Source organism: Haplochromis burtoni, unplaced genomic scaffold (genome assembly GCF_018398535.1).
Source record: "Haplochromis burtoni strain Fernald_Lab_line unplaced genomic scaffold, NCSU_Asbu1 Contig_29, whole genome shotgun sequence".
NCBI lineage: Eukaryota > Metazoa > Chordata > Actinopteri > Cichliformes > Cichlidae > Haplochromis > Haplochromis burtoni.
This window is the reverse complement of record NW_024582390.1, coordinates 857,598-875,142: the sequence shown is the minus strand read 5'-3', so window position 1 is coordinate 875,142 and position 17,545 is coordinate 857,598. Positions and strand designations below refer to the sequence as shown.

Genomic DNA, 17,545 nt, shown 5'->3' with positions numbered 1-17,545 from the left:
AAAACCAAAATCCAAGTTTGTTGAGTAAATAGCGTTCAAGAGAGTAGCTTAAACTACATGCCTAAACTATGTGTGCAGTGGACTAAATTTCCACACCACCACTTATGTACACGATATGGCTATAGAGGGTTTTTTGCATTGCAAGCTAAAGTAATTAATAAAGAGGAAAACACCGAGATATAAACATGTCAAGTTTTAATGCATTTGGCTGCGCTTGGAGTTGCCTAGGAGACAGTGACGCCGCCATTCAAACCCGCGGAGCATGGCATGTTGGGATACCTTCCCCATCATGGCGGGGCATCTAGTTGGCTAACGACTACGGTTAGCATATTCAGTGACTTCTTAGCTTCGGGCAATTTGCATTCATTTGGCATCCTCTACGCGGGAAGCGCAGCCATCCAACATTAACACAGTAAGTTTGCGTCACTGAAAGGGCTGTATGATGAACGAACGAACTAATCTGTTTTGTTGAAAGAAGTAGCAGCCAAGTGATTAGCAAACTAAGCTAACGAGCATGCTATGGCTAGCGGTAATGTCCTCGCTGGAGAGCAAGCGGGCAATGAGCCGACATTGAGGCCGAGGTGTGCAGGCAGTATAGTTGTCTTTTACTGCTTTCGTGTTGCCTAGCTGGTAAGCGTTTAGGTTAAAGGGAATAATAGTTTGACAAACATCGGAATTATTGTTCTTTAAAAGTAAGCTAACGTTAACTAGCAGCAACCAGCTGCAGTCATCTGTGAATGAACGTTAGCTTTAGCAGCGCAGGCCCGACAGCGGCTTATCTAACGTGTTAACGAACTGTCGCAGTTTGAAACTTTGTGTCCCTTGTTTTCGCCATTCATTTAGCTTTTGGTCTGCGAGTACAGGAGGGTTGTATTTCGCAGTTAATCAAAACTGTATTATAATATATCTGTTGCTGAAAGGCCAGCTAAACTAGCTCAAGGTAACTGAATCCAAAAATAATGTGTTCTCTGGCGTTAGCCTTAGCTTTAATAGAGAAACGTAATGTCCACTAAACGTGTTAGCGATTTAACACCGTGTGCATCTTAGCGTAGTATCGTCTTTGTTTTCGTTGAAGTAACCAGTTCTGAATTTATCCTTAAGTGAAGCCTTTACGTCCCGAAATTGGCGTTATTAATAATGTTTGTGAGCATTGGTGCTTTTCGCAGGTTATGTATCCATGCTGGCAAGGACTACTGATGGCTTTGTTAAAGCTTTAGCGTTACAAAACCACTTCGTCCGTGAGTAATGTGCAGAGTTTAATGGAAAGAAAAAACCGAATTAAAATCCTCAAATAAGCAATTGGGACCTGATTGTAAAAGATTTATAGAATCGTTTTTTAGATGTTACTTAAGATGTCCGTTGATCTTAGATTTTGGCTAACGAAGCATTATTGCTTAAAACTACGTGGCTAAGTTACACTGTTGAATACTTTTGAAATATGTTTGCCTTCACATTTCAGATTCACCTTTGTGTGGTAGACGGCAAGGGTAAACTACCTGATTCTGGTTATTATGTGCTAAATGGGTTATGATATTGGCTTATAGTAGACATTACTGGAAGTGCTAGAAAACTACTTTCTTCAGTAGCGGAATAAAAGAGCGATGTTTTGTTCTTTGGACATGTAAATATTAAAGGATACTCATCTGCTAAATCTGTGTTATCTATGTTGATTTTTCTGGTTGATACTTCATTGTTTATTTCCAGAGTAATCTTGAAGAGTGTTAATTGATAATTTTCCAGAAATATACCAGTTTTAATATGGAAGTTGCTGCTCAAGACAAGGGACTTAAGTGTTAATCGTCAGTCTTTTTAAAAATTAGAGAAATGTAGGAAGATGGCCGTTTGATGGTCTGTTGTTGTTTCACAGTAAAACTTGTGGTTAAATATAGGCCAAGCTATTCTGTTTTTCTTTCAGAGTATTGTCTGATTTTGATGTACTGGTTTATATCCTTTTTCATAGATGAGCTACCTTAGTTTCCTAGTAGAAGGCTATTCTCAAATAATTCATTTGTTTTGGTAAAATCAAAATCAGTATTTATCGCACCACGGCTATATTATTTGTGAGGGAGCATTAAGTTGGCTTGCCATGGGGACTGGGTAGAGTACACTGTGTCTTTTTTTTTTTTCTTTTGTTTTAGAAAAACAGAGCAGCTTTAATCACAGCCCTACTGATTACTTTGGGGCAGTTTTTGTACCTTTGGATAATTGCAGGGGCAAATAAAACACAAGTGTAGTAAAACAAATTTTTCTTCAGACTCATGTTAGGCATTAAGAATATTTCTCCCACGACATTTAAAACCAATTAGATCGGGCTGTTTTTTTTTTATTAGATACGTGAATACCACTTAAATGGTATTTAGTCATCAACAGTGGTTGACTCATAACAACCAATGATTACTGTTTTGCTCCAAATCAGTAGAAAGTTTTCATCCTTATATGTAGTTTGAGGAAATATTAGCAGTTTCAGTAGCGTTACCAAAATGTATACTAAAGTATGGTGAATCTATACTTCTGTTGGTATGGCATCCGTTTGTTGCTCAAGTTAAATTACCTTTTTCTCTCCCTAGAGTTGAGAGAGGGAACAGCACAACAGTGACATTGAAATAATCTTTTACAAGATCAGCATAACAGCATAATGGAGTGTGCAGTGGACATCCCCTCAGGTAAGCGATGCACAAGCCCCAAAGAGGTCCGAATCTGTTCAGATTTGACTCATTTTGTTTAAGTTTGTTTTTGCCCCACAGATTTCAGTGTTAAAGTGTAAGTATGTGCCTCAGTAAATTTATGTGAAATGAATAAAATATAACTTATATTTATTGTTATCTCTAATTTATGTGAGATTTAAAATAAATGTACAAAAAAATATCAAGTTGCTTTTAATTTCTGTAAAGCTCCATGCTGAACTGGTCTCACTGCATGATTGCGGATGCCTTTTAGTATTCATTTTTGGGATGGATAAACCACAGTATTTGTGCTAGTTTCTCTCCTCTGGTCTTCGTTTCACCTTGTGTTTTTCTGTTTCACCATATGCTCCTCTCTTTGTGTAAAGCTCTTTACTTCCCTTTGCACATAGCAAGCCCATTGACATGAAGATAACTAAATGATTAATTAGTCTGTTTACAGTTAATTAGTTATTTTCCCCACAAATAATGATCTGTTCAGAACGAGAGTGACTCACTGGAAACACTGCTTGTTATTAGGCATGGACACAAATACGATCATTGTTGAATATTTGAATAGTGATTCAATTATTAAAATACAAAAAAAAAATGTAATGGTTTACATGACTGTTCCGTCTGAAAATATTGTTCTTTTGCAATGCTGTGTAAGATGTAATGTCCTATTAGTGCCAGGTGGTGGTAGTATTGATCAGAGCTGTTTACCTATCACTAATAAACAATAAGCAGGCATCTGATTAGTAAAAATGTGTTTACATTGTACAAACAGGAAAATGTAGAACCAAACGCCACTGCAGCTGCCAAAAAGTCGTTTTTTTTATCTTGAGTAAAATAATTACAATAATTAGATCTAGTATTCTCTCAAACAGGTAGCTACTATCTAGGTATGCGCTGTAATTTGATAGTTGTTTGGGTGGGCTGTGATTGCCAGTGAAAACTAAATTGTGAATGAGATGTCAATCCTTGTATTCCAAGTGTATGGGAAACACAACCTTAAAGCCTGTTGGGAATGATGTAGTTGTTTGGGCACAGGTTTTGCTGCCTGCTGTTCTGTCAGTATCATTGATCAGCTGCTCATCCCATCTACTAGATGCTTGAAACTGGCTGAAGAAGGTTATCAAAACAGACTGAACATTCAGAATATCTCATGCTTCATTATGTTTGACCAGCGCTCTTGAACACCATCTGGCATTCCCCAGAACCATGTACAGAGTTGGTTACAGTTATCCCTCTCTCTAGATGGTTCTGGTTTTCTCTTGAACTGTTTTCACCCAGTGTTGGATTTGATATTGAACAGGATATTCAAGATACCAGCTCCGTGGACACAAAGTCCAGTTTGGAGCACAAAGTCTGGGTGATGTTTTGTTACAAAAGTGTTCGAATTACGCAGGTAATTGTTGAGTGAATTCACAGAGTGTGTGGCCATCACCCTTCCTACTGGGTGCTCTTGCCTTACAAAAAAAAAAACAACTATACATGAAAATTGGTAAATTACCCAACATGGTTCTCTGGGCATTGTCAGTAAGTTTTACCCATATTCTATTGCAATATTTCATTTTCTTATCGTTGCCTGACATTATACCGGTATTACCGTGAACGGTATGATATGACCCAACCCTAATGCTGGTGCTAACCAATATCTGTAAACTATCTCATAGTTTACAGTTTGCTCACAACATTACACTATAAACTAGATGAACCGTACAGAACTAAATGCTATCTGCTTGCTGTAGATTTTTCATTTTCTGTTTGTCAAAGACTTGTGTAATTTGAAATATTGGATTCCCTGTGCAGGTGAGGGGGAGGCACCTGAGAAAGATGACATGAATGCCAAGGAAGAGCTTGAGCCTTCCCACAAGAAAAACAAGAAACACAGAAAACACAAGAGCAAGAAGAAGAAGAGGCGGAGGAAGGGCGAGAAGGAGAGTAGTTCAGAATCTGGTGCCGAGTCTGATGTTGAGCCTCCACCTCCACCGAGACCTGTCAGGACCACCAGAGCCAGGTTGGAAAAATTTAAAATTCTAAACTAAATGTGAGACTTGATAAGTTGGCACAGTAAAAATTATACATTACTTAATATTTAGGATTTTTTTTTTCTTGCATACAAAAGCAATTGATTAATAAAAGTTTCATTTTCCAAAACAAAATAATCAGTTTTGTTATTCAGAAGTGCTTAGATTTCTGTAGCGGTAGTTGACTCTTTGCCGTTACTGTACATGGACTGATTCATGCTTACTCTTGTGCCTTGAAGGCCTACATTTGACCAGGGAAAATCCTGTATTCAAACCATTGGAAATTATTTGCAATCTTAAATTTTAATAAGAATATTTTCATCTTCCTGCTCCTTTTCACACATGGTTGTAGTGCTTTATTGATAGAAAGCGTGGTTGGTTTGTTTGATCTGTTGTACCAAGTGTGAAATAAATAAATAAATAAATAAATAAATAAATAAATGAAGATGTGATTGTTCATTATGTAAGTCATAATTGTAGACAAATGTAATCTGACTAAAACAACACATAGACGTTGCATTTTTCTTTTTTCTTTTTAATGTAAGTAGAAATAACTGAAATTGTAAACCACTAAAATAAGATAAAAGTTGAAGTTGTTTTAAAAAAGGCCTATATTAAATAGGAAGCTTTTCTAAGAAAAGGCACAAGGTGCCTTTTTTGTTGGGCACAGACTGCACGAATTATAAAGATTTTTGATGGATCTGTTCTCTTTTGATGAGCAGTTTGAGAGGAATCACAACATTTAATCAGCTACCTCAACAACCAATGATCTGTGTCCTCTCTAAACCGTGGTGCAGAACAGACACGTGCACATTATCTGAATTTCCTAAAGGTCTATGTCTACATGTTGTATCTTTCTTTTGTTGGTACCATTCATTCAATTGAAATTGCATGACTGTCTGCATCTCTTTTAAAACACTCATGACAAATCAATTTTGTCTAAATGAGCCCATGGTTGCAATTAGGCTGACCTCCACTTCAAAGCCAGTTAACAGATCTATACATCTGCGCATAAAAGTAGCAGGTTTTGCCTTTGACTAAAGACTTAATGAATTCTAAATCAACCCAGTGTGCTATTTCAATAAATTTTCACTGTCTGTGAACCTTTTTTGATAGATTAGCTGAATTTTTTTTGTTTCAAGTGTGTTAATTTTTTTTTAGCAGATTAACAAAGAAAAATCTCTTTAACTTAGTTTTTGTTGTATTTTTAGTGCCAGACTGGCAGCAGCTGCAGGAGTTGGAGACCAAGGAATCAAGGAAGAAGGCAAAAAGGATCCAATTACAGGTAGGAGAAAGTCAGACATGGCTATAATTGATAATTGCTTAAAAAGCAATGGTGTAATGTCAACTCTTTTTTTTTTTTTTTTTTTTTTTTTTTTTTCTAAATTGTGATTTTCTTCAGATCGTATTGATACAGAGGGAGAGACAAAATCCAAAAAACAAAAAAGGCATGCAGCTAAAAAGAAGAAAAAAAAGAGAAAGAAAGATGAAAAGCAGGAAAGGAAATCCCCATCTCGCTCCCCTTCTGAAAGCAGCTCTGCCTCAGGTTCAGACTCTGAAGGTGAAGGAGGCAAAGCATCTGGTGGTGGTAAATACTCTCCAGCTGTGGCATCTGACCTCAAAGAACCGGTATCCAGACTGGTTCCAAAAGGCAAACGAGGGGAGGAGAAACCCCTTCCCATCATTGAGCAGAAATCTGAATTGCTTGGAGTCAAAAAAGAAGAGACATCAGATATCGATGTGCCCACAACTGAGGCGCAGGACAGTAACATTAATGAATTGGAGGAGAAGCCTATGAGATCACCCCCTGTAGACCAGGAAGAGGCAGTCCAGATGGCAACAGTTAAAACAGAGTGCAGTCAGGGAGATGGTACATTCAGCCATGCCCAGGAATTGCCTGACATAATCCCAAAACAGGAAGGTGCTGCTCAAAGAGATGACCCAGTACTGAAAGATCAGACAAATTCAATTCAAAGGGCGAAAGTCACGGAGGATGAATTGCGTAATTCTCCTTCACCTTCCAGAACCGTAGAAATAAAGAAGTCTGAGTCAGGCCCAAGTCGGTCACCATCACGTAGTCCCAGCAGGCAGGAGTCTCAGACAACATCATTAGTGAAAGAACGGTCAAGAACCCATTCCAGGTCAACCTCAAAGGGAAAACGATCTGCAAGTCCTATAAAGCACCCCCGTTCTCGGTCCCGCTCCGAGACCCCTAAATCCCAGACGAAGTCACTGTCTCCCCCCCGCAAGTCTCCGAAAAGAGTAAGCCGTCGGTCCCGATCTACTTCTCACTCTGTCACCCCTAAAAAGAAAGTGTCAAAGTCTCCAAGGAAGTCCAGGTCTCCGAAACGGCGGAGGAGTTCCCTATCTGTTTCCCCAAAGCGTCGTCATCCTTCTCCGTCTCCAAAAAGAAAGATATCACGGTCCCCTAAACGTGACAGGCGGAGGTCACCATCTCTGTCTCGGTCTCCGAGGAGAAGTCGAAGGTCAAAGTCTCGTTCCCGTGGAGGCACGCGGCACTCCAGGACCCGCTCACCTCGCCGTGGGGCTGGAGTTGGCAGACGTTCGCTGTCACGTTCAATCACTAGACCACGCCGCTCCCACTCTAGATCCAGACGTCCCTTTGGCCGCTCCAGATCACGATCACCAGCAAGACGTACTGGAGGGAGACGCTCCAGGAGTCGATCCTTGTCTCGGCGCAAGCGATCACCACTCCCCAGATCCCGTCGTTCAAGATCTCGGTCGGTCCGCAGGAGCAGACGAACTCGGTCACGTTCTATTGTAGTGCTTAAGCGCAGTCGTCGCTCCAGATCCAGGAGTCCCCGCAAACGAACAAAATCCAGGACCCCTCCCTCCAGACGGCGGTCTAAATCCCGATCTCCAGTCAGAAGGCGCTCTCGTTCCCCTGCTAAGAGAAACCGTTCACCACCACGGTCTAGTAGACGGTCTAGGTCTCGCTCATTGACTCGAAGACACCGGTTAAAGTCACATTCACCACCGCCTAGCAAAAGGAGGTCCAAAACTCCGAGGAAGAGTGGAAGAAGATCAAAGTCTAAATCTGAGTCTGCCGACTGCAGGTCTAGGTCTGAGTCAAGTGGTGGGCTTTCTGACAGCTCATCTCCAGCCAGATCCACATCTCCTTCCCCAGTTAAACAGACGAAGCCCCCCTTGCTTAAGGTTGCTGGGGAAAATGGAGGACTTGCAGCTACAGAAGGTGAGACCTTTTCCCTTCAAAATATTTAAGTAAGCCATGAAAACCAATGTTTTTCTCCAGATGTTTTTATCTTCATATAAGTGTCCCAATTCATGTATTGCCCATTAGATTCAAGTAATCAATCATTTAATTGATTGATTGGTTTAGTTTATGCAAATGTGCATATCTTCATATGATATGTCATTGACGTTGCAGGTGCTTGGAAGCCAGTACTCCCAGCAACATCTTCCAGCTCTGAAATCGGGAATTCTTCAGAAAAGTTGCAGGATGAACTTGTTAATCAGACAAGTTCAGATTCTCCTCAAAAAGGGGGAGATGTTTCCAGGTCCAGGTCTGTTTCTCAAGAGCCTGGCACTGGCACGGATGGGTCAGATTGTTCGGAAGGCTCAGATGAGGAAGTGGAATCTCCAGTTAAAACGGGATCCAAAAGCCAGAGAAGCTCCTCACGTTCAGCATCTCCAGAAGTACAGAAAAAGCAGCTTTCCCCATCTCCCTCACCTGCGGAGCACAGAAAACTTTCTCGTTCAACTTCATCACCTCGGCGTTCAGCATCAAAGTCTACATCCAGAAGAAAACTGTCCAGGTTTGTTTTGTGGTATTACATGATACCAAAATAGTAAAAGGGAGAAATCTCTCCCTCTTGCTTGTTCTATAGTTGTTAAACTGTTGGACTGTGTACAGATATTAAATGTGAGTACAGTGTACGGTTATCAGTCTTATCATTTACCTTCCCTTAGGTCCAAGTCTCCAGTGAAGAAAAGAGAATCTGTTTCTCCATCAGAGAGGAAGAAGCGGCGATCCAAATCTCGGAGCCCTGCACGTCGTCGGAGATCAAGGTCACGGTCTGCCACGCGACGCAAGCGCTCACGGTCCAAGTCACGAACCAAAACGCGCCGGTCCAAGTCCCGTTCTGCAACCCGCAGGAGGCGATCTCGTTCACACTCACCAAATCCCAGAGGAAGGAGGAAGTCCACAGAAAGGAGTAAGCGCTCTAAGAGTCGCTCCACTGGCCGCAGAAAAAGGTCCAGATCAGGAGATAGAAGCAGGCGATCCAGATCTCGTTCACCGGATCGTAGACGCAGGTCAAGGTCGAGGGGTCGAGGGAGGCGCCCAGTATTTCGCAGTCGATCCTTTGACAGACGAGACAGGTGGAAGAGGGAACCTAGCCACTCTCCAGTTCTCATCCTCCGCAAACAACGTCGCTCAGGTTCCCGGACACGACGCAGCACCAGCAAGACTCCTCCACGGCTGACTGATCTGGGTAAGACATTTTGATGTCATATTTCTAAAGATTTATGCAACGTGTTTACGTGATTTTTCTTTTTGTGCTCCACATATGCAAGAGGTTTTGTTTCTTAATTCCATTTGCTTTATCTAAGCTTCCTTTGCCCTAATGTGTTTCCCCTCATTCTGTCAATCTTTTACCCTCCTTTCCTCAGATAAGGATCAGTTGCTCGAGATAGCCAAGGCTAATGCTGCTGCCATGTGTGCCAAGGCCGGGGTTCCAATTCCTGAGAGTCTTCGACCAAAAGCCATCCTTCAGCTCCCTCTGCCTACTCCATCTCCTTCCCCCATATCCTTACCTTTACCTTTGCCCCTTCCAATGGGCATGGGAATGCCAAACATGCCGAATATGCCCAACATGGGTCCAATGGGGTTACCAAATATTCCGGGAATACCCAGCATGTCAAATATCACTATGAGTGCTGCTGTGGCAAGTATGACAGCAGCTACTATGACCGCTGCCTTGACCAACATGGGTGCCCTGGCGGCCATGCCTCCCCTTGCTCCACTTCCTACAATAACTAACAAGCCTCCCCCGTGCCTTGTCCCACCAACACCATCTCTTAACCTGGACCACATCGAGGAAGCCAAGAGGAAAGTCACTCAACAGGCTAACATACATACGATCAAAGAGCTTACTGAGGTAAACGTGTGGTTTTGCTTCAGATTTTGATTGACGTTGCTGTTTTTCTGAAATCATGTGGAACAGAAAATATTGTAGTGCAGTGTTTTTTTTTGTTTTTGTTTTTATTTATTAATTTTTTTTAAATCGTTCAAGGCTTTAGTACATTTATCTTTTTATTTGAGTAGGTTTATGTCTATTGAAAGAATGTGTTGGATATAGCCATCTAAAACAAATCACAGTAAGTGCAAATTGAAAGCAGTTAGAATATTAAATATTTGACATAGTGACATAATATTTTTCAGGGTTCAGTTATATTGAGGTGAAGTTGTTTGTCACCATGCAAAGAACACAATGGAATTTCTTTTGCTTGTGTTTTCTACTTTTGAACCCCATAACATTTCTGTAATGGTTCATATATGTAAAGTATGGACCATTCTTTACCTGATGTTTTTTGTTTTGTTTTGTTTTTTTTGTAGAAGTGTAAGATGATAGCAAATAGCAAGGAGGAGATGGCCACTGCTAAACCACATGTCTCAGATGATGAAAGCTAAACACCCCAACCCTCAAGGTAAATGTCTGTCTTTATTTCATTTCTATATTAGTCTGTACCTTCGTCTTTATTAGGGCTGCCACAAACGATTATTCTGATAGTCGACTAGTCACCGATTATTTTTGCGATTAGTCGACTAATCAGATCATGCATCCATTGAATGTAAAACGTACAGCTTATTGCACCAGCATGCATCTGCTCTTATATAACAATCATTAGCTTACAGCTTTAAGTGTTTAAGGTATGTGCTAACTAAAAATAAAGACAAGATGATAGTTTATTAAATTTTTAATGAAGTTTGCAGATTGTTTCGGTGGAGTTTAATAAACTCAGCCGTCTGCTCCTTGCTATCTAAAATATAACAGGACACCGGAGTATTTTCTCGAGCGTCTCACACTTCTGATAATCAGTTGTCTGCTTGACGTTTATTCAGCTGTGTAAAAACTATAACTTTAATCTCAGCCTCAGATTTACTCAGGGACAAATAAAATACTGAAAAAAGCCAAACAATAACATTTTTAAGTTATCTAAGTGACTTATATGTTTAACCTGAGTAGCGAAAGACGGTGGTGGGTTTGAAAACGATTTGCCGGGAGTCCAGTGTTCTTACCGGCTCTAGTGAGCCTTGAACCCCGGCTAGCTAACGAGCTAGTGGGTAACAGACGTCTCCGAAAACGGAGCGATTTTGAAAATATGTGGTGTCTGATAAACTGAGCAGATATTTGAAGTTTACACAGCTACATTCTCGTCTGAAAATATGTTAAACATTTATTTTGTGACCCAGAAAGAATAATAAGAGTAATATTAAAACTAACTAGCTGCCGCCATTGTTGGAAACTGAGCAGGGCTGCTATGGGCCGCGCTATGAATTCTGGGACACAGTTTCTTCTTCTTCAGCGTTTAATGGCAGCTGGCATCCTTGTACATGCAGTGCTGCCATCTTCTGTTTCAGTCCGTTATTACACTCTTAAATCCTACTACTTATTCCTGCGTCTTTTGGGATCTTACAAAGCTTCCAACGACACGTCGACTATTAAATTAGTCGTCGACAATTTTGATAGTAATCGTGGCAGCCCTAGTCTTTATATTAATTTCATAAATTATACATTATTCTCCTGTAGGTTCCTCATTCTGCTATGTGCTGCAACACCTTTCAGCAGCTTAGTCATTAGGCTCCATCAAATAAACTTTTTAAATTTAATTTTTATATAATTGAATGACACAAAGTTATAGCCCATCAAATGTGAAGTGTCCGTGTTGTGCATTCAGAAAGGTGTAGCATTCATTATTTTCTAAGGAATGACTTGTAAACTCTTTGAAATTATAAACATTTTAAAAGTGATTATAATGTGTGTGGTTTTTATCTGACTGTTTGCTGTGATTAGTGTGGGCTGATTGTTTGTCCATAATTGTGATGAAGTCAGGCCTCATTTACAAGTAATCACTTTAAAAGCTTGGTAATTCCAAAGAGTTCACAAGTTCTTTGTTTTAACTACATTACTAAATCACTAAAGCCAACCGTGCAATTTCAGCTTTAAAATTGCACATTTACTATTATAGCTGCTCATCTGACAGTTGAAAATATAAATTTTACTTTTGTTCTTGTAAATGACACCATTTGTGTTCCCCATAGCAACGGAGACCTCTAAATATGTTATTTTTGTTCATGCAAATATTTAGGCACTAGGTCATACATTAGCCTGGAAAGGCATGCAGCTTTTAGTCTATAGCTGGTGGACAACAACTTGTGCACTGCCAAAACGCCTTGAGTGGAGCGCCCCCCTCTAATTTTAGTACTAATTTAGAACACAAGCACGTCAACATCAGTAGAGCTATTATAGTTTAAGCTCACAGGGTATACGGACCTGAGAACAGTTATACCAAACCAAATAATTCAGAAAAAATAAATGCACATTACAGCCCTGTTTTTGTGCATAGATGGTGATTATTTAATCAGTTTTGTGATTTTTGTCGATTATTCAAACTAGACAAAATACCATACATTTATATTTTCCTCTGTCTTTGTCTCTATACAGCCTCTTCCCTCGAAGGACTGAAGGAAAACATTTTTTGTCTTTTCCCCCCCCAAAAGGACTTTTCTCTCTGTTAGACAGATGACTTGGTTGAGTGGAGGAGCACTGTAGTTGTCATACACAACATAGGAGTACTGGCCACTGCCCACTCTGCTCCCTGGTTTGTAGGAGTGAGATACAACCAGACTTCCACCTGTGATGCCACTGAGATAACTGGGGACTCTGGGGCGTGCAACAGTTGGACGACTGTACTGTGTGTGTGCGTGTGTGTTTGTACATAGTGACTTACACCACCAACACCTCAGTGTTTCTGCTTATGCAAGCAGTCACTGTTGTAAAGACTGAAGAGGAAACAAACCAAACTAGTGGCGCAAGTGTTTTTGTAAACTGCCTCCAAGTTTCTCTACATTTGTTTTACCTTCATGCTTTCTTAAGAATTGTGTTCAGTGGAGACTGTTTCCTTGTTCTGCTGTATTTTTCCCTCGGTTATCTCTAGTCCCTGATTTTATAAATAAATAATGCATATTAAGGTAGAGATAGTAGATCCTCACGTGTTTTAATAAGCTTGGATCTCCAGGGTGAGTGAGTAACCACAGGTTCTTTTGAAGGAAAGAGTCATTTGAATATATAGGTTGCCAAAAAAAAAAAAGAGTGCTTGAATTGTGGCAATGAAAAAAGAATTTCATTTCACTAAACATGACTAATTCAGTTTGTACTGCCCTGGGTGTTCTCCCCCACCCCACCCCACCCTGTTTTTATAGCACCAAGCTGATCTTTGATTCTGTCCTGGTCTTTCATTTGGGCTTTGTTGGGATGTTTTGAACTTAGGAACATGTTTTGCTTCAAATTTTGAAAGGGGAGTTTATTTTTCCATCAGTATGGCAACAAGTGCCATTTGTCAGGCATGACAAGCAGTCGAGATTGATGGGCTGTCTTAGAGGTACTTAAGACAAGTGGTGAATATCCTATATTTAGATCACAGGCAGAAACAGTTGAGAAGGTTTCCTGATGAGAAAAAAGAGGGGTGCATATTCATAGTACAGGTTTATCAGGTTTTTAGTTTACACATTTAAATGTCAGTTGTTTGTGTTTATGGGCCTTTTTTTTTAAGAGGCAGACATGGCATGTCAGTACCAAGAAAGGTATGGTTATATTGTACTGAGCTGGGGTTAGCGCATGGTTAATACTGTAGAATGAGTTGACGATGCTCTGTCTTTGTGTATTTGACAATCAGGTTATTTCTCTCAATATGCTTATTTTGAAGAAAGAACTGTAGCTGCTTGAAATGTACACGTCTTGTACTCAGGTGGCAAATACGAGTGAATTGATATCAAGAAAAGTGTATCGTGCAAACATGAAACGCCCAACAAACCCTTTTGATTTAATTTCATCACATTTAATATTTGCTTTCCATGTAAATGCTATTACATTATCCTGTGTTATGTGGGCCGGGAAAACATGTTTCATAGAATTAATTTGTCCCTAACTGAAGAACAAAGACAAACTTGGTGCTCTTGGGAAAACTGACAGGGACGAGCTTCTTCTTCTTCTTCTTCTTCTTCTTCTTTTTTTTTTGCTGGTTTTACAAAAATCTTGCACTCATAATTCATTTGTTTTCATTAGAGGGAGGAATATTTCTGAATCCATCTGGCTTTGTCTTCCTCCCATGCCCAGGGCTGTTTAACTGTTGGAGGGAATCTGAAAGTTTTAACAAGACTTATTCGGTTGACTTGATCCCTGAGGTAGCTATTTTAATGAAAGAAAAAAACAAGGTGATGCATTTTAGGGTTTTTCTTTTTTGGTCATTTGAATATTACATCGCTTGCTTTGTACATAAATGTGTTGATGATTATTAAAAACCTCAATGATATGTACTTCTGATCTCATGTGCTTTGTTGACTTTAGTCATTTTTATGTGGATCTTAATTTCTGGAGAAATTTCCAGTGACATCATCATCATTACAAAACATTATTTTGAATATTACAAGAATTAGTATAAATATTAACTAGTAAAGCTTCCCATAGAGGGTGCGTGCATTTTCAGCTGCAAGCTGTGCTGTACTAACATGCATCGCAATAAATAAATTAAAAAAAAAAAATTATCCACAGTTTATAGTGTTTGTGTGAAGAAATTTTCCGTTGTGATTTTAAAGGTGTGTGGCGATACACTGGCATGATGGGTGATTTGAAGTGGATTTAACACATCTTGTTCATACTTAAGCTAGAGGTTTTGGATATGTAGAAAAACGAATGGATACTAGTACTACTATTTGGCAAAGCGATGTGAACACTTGGATGCATAAGTAGATGACATTGTTTAAAGAAATTGATTTTGTGTTTTGTATTGCATGGTAAGAACCACCCTTAATGAATTAAATTCTCCAAACTCTGAAACAATGCACTGCTCAATATTCCATCAAATGTCTCTTGGTTCTGTCTAGTGGAGTCAAAGACTTCTCTCTAAATTTACCAGTTTGCGGGGGTGTTTTTAAAAATTGTTTTTTTTTTTTTAAGGGAACAGCATGGTTTAAATGATCTCTACTGAATTTGTAGAGTCATATTAAATTGTGGTGGCGATGTAATTGTGTGGGTGATGTTTTCTTGGCACCCTTTTTAGCCCTTTCGTATAAACTGAGCATAATTTAAACATCACAGAATCAGAATCCTTGTTACTGATAAAGTGTCTGTACACATACAAGGAAGAGGGCTGCGGTTATTTCTTTGGTCTCATTGTACTACATAATAAACAACAGCAACTAAGTGTTGTTGCTGACCATGTCCATCCCTCTGTGACCACAGTGCACCCATTTTTGGTGGAAACATATTGAAAATAATAACACCTTCCTAAAATGTGGGCATGACACTTTTTAAAGAAAAATGCAATTATATTAAAGTGATAGAATTCAAGAGAAATTGCCAAGTTATATGAAAAGAAATATCAAATTTATATGGTGTGAAGCCGGTGCTGACACATCAGTGCTGTGTTGATGGCAGAAACCTCTATAACAGGCTACGCTACGTCCAGATGAACAGAATCAACTTTTTGGGATTTCCTTACCCTGATGATTGAGCATGGTTTAAGACACTCCATAATAGGGATACGTAGCGATGGAGCTCAACTGCACAGTCTATACAAGTTATTGATTTGGAAGAGTGTTTGTTGGTGTGTGAGCAGTTTGTATCTTCTCTGTTTAAGAAAAAGATAATGATAGCTAGAGATAATGATAATGTTTGAACTGGGCTTGTGCTACTATATCCTCAATGCTTAGATAATTAAAATGCCCTTTCAGAAAATGATTTAGGGCAGAAAAAAGCAGTAGTTATAAATCTCTCCTATAAGTGGTGCACTTTCTCTTTATTTCCACTGTACTTTCATCGTGGAAGTTTTGACACTTAAATCAAGAAACATGAAGTCTGTGAAATCACGCACTCCGTGATTTGCGACAAATGCCCTTAAAACACTAATGTGAATCCCTAAATATTGTGTAGGAACTGCATTAACAGAAGTTTGTTTGGGAAGTGACACTTGAAATATTATTTTTAGTATGCAAGCCTTTTGTGTTACTCAGACCGAGCTACACAGGAGAGCCTTCATGGAGAGAGTATGAAAGCCTTTAATCTGTGGATTTTCTTGGTGAATTAAATAAAAAGCTTAACACTCCACAGTGAGAGTTTCTACCTAAGTCTTTATCTGCAACCTGGTCATGGATTAAAGGCTTTGGACTGACAGTGGATCGTTTTCATTTATTTCATCTTCAGTCTCTCACGAGTGAAGTGACTTTTTTATTTGTTGGTTTGCTGTCAAAAGTTATCCGATTTTACTCTTTGAATTTTAAGCTTGATAACACATTTGTTTCTCAGCATTGCCTTAAAATCTCTCCATTGAGATGGACATTCAACACCCTGTCGAATCAATACACGGGCCATTAAAAAATGGCGTCATATTGAAGGGAAAGCCTGAACCTTTGACCCTAGAGTGAGGAAATCCAGTGGCTCTGTTTTTGCTGTGGAGGGAATCTCTCTGGCATTTTTAGGTCCTCTTGGACAGAATCAATACAAAGTTGCTCTGAGTGACCTTTATCCTTTGTTCAAACATTTCGGTCTTATTTCTCCTTACTGCCGGACAGAAATGCATTGGGCTGAAATTTATGTGAACAAGCTCTGACCTCTACAGTCACCAGGTATAAAAACAAATCAAATCATCATTTCTGGATGGAGAGCTTGGACCTGTTATTGGAATGCTCTTTGCAACCATCATCAAATCACCGAATGAGGAAAAATCCTTCGGAAGAATACTGTCACATCCCCCCATAACAATGACACAGACTTGTATAGTTAATGCCAAAGCAGACTGAAGGTTCTTTGGCAGTTTGTGATGACCTGACACCTTACAAAGACACGTTATGTTGCTTTTCCCTTTAATTTGTTACCTGCCTGCATTTCTTCATTTACAGTATGATGTAACACTTTGTAAGTATCTGCACACCCACGTGAACGACTTGTGCCTGCGTGTCTGAAACCTTAATTGGGCAACCTTACATAAAAAAGATATCGAGGAATATTGCAGTATTTTTCTAAACACAAATGAAAGACAGCATGAAAATTCCATTAACCCTACATGTATTCATTCTCATTGCTAATTTAATTGAATTATTTTTAAGTCCTGTAACACTAGATTTTAAAAAATGACTGTGTAGTCACTGACCCCTTTATTAGGTACACATTGATAGAGCTTGGTTTGATTTCCTTTTATGTTCAGAGCTGTCTCAGTTCTTCATATCATAGATTCAACGAGGTGCTGAAAACATTCTCCAGAGTTTTTGCCCCACACTGACATAATAGCATCCCAGAGTTACTGTAGATTTGTCTACACATCCCTGATGAGAATCTCCTTTTCCACCATGTTCCAAAGGTGCTCTACTGGATTCAGAACTGGTGACTGTGGAGGCCACAGATAACTTACTGTCATGTTCAAGAAAACAGTTCTCGATCTGTTTGAGCTTTTGCACATGATACAATTTCCTGTTGACAGAAGCCATCAAAAAATGGGTATGCTGTAGTCATAAAGGGACAGGCATGCCTTATACCTCAGGCAACATTATTCAGGTATGCTGTGAAATTTAAACAATATTCAGTTGGTACTGAGTGT

The 17,545-nt window shown here is 39.5% G+C and overlaps 1 protein-coding gene across 3 annotated transcripts; it reads left to right on the top strand.

The window, feature by feature from the left end:
• The first annotated feature begins 233 nt into the window (after nt 1–233).
• On the top strand, nt 234–14,266 carry sona (SON DNA and RNA binding protein a). 3 transcript variants are annotated; one of them, XM_005918323.3, is made up of 10 exons: nt 234–412; nt 2,568–2,663; nt 4,473–4,680; nt 5,902–5,975; nt 6,093–7,904; nt 8,100–8,487; nt 8,642–9,165; nt 9,344–9,831; nt 10,290–10,381; nt 12,400–14,266. In XM_005918323.3, exons 2-9 carry the CDS (start codon nt 2,636–2,638, stop codon nt 10,362–10,364), a joined length of 3,597 nt encoding a protein of 1,198 aa, XP_005918385.1. In that variant the 5' UTR covers nt 234–412; nt 2,568–2,635; the 3' UTR covers nt 10,365–10,381; nt 12,400–14,266. The 3 variants fall into 3 exon arrangements, with proteins under 3 accessions (XP_005918385.1, XP_005918386.1, XP_014187896.1); XM_005918324.3 differs by lacking the exon at nt 234–412 and adding an exon at nt 419–630; XM_014332410.2 differs by lacking the exon at nt 234–412 and adding an exon at nt 637–940.
• The last annotated feature ends 3,279 nt before the right edge of the window (nt 14,267–17,545 follow it).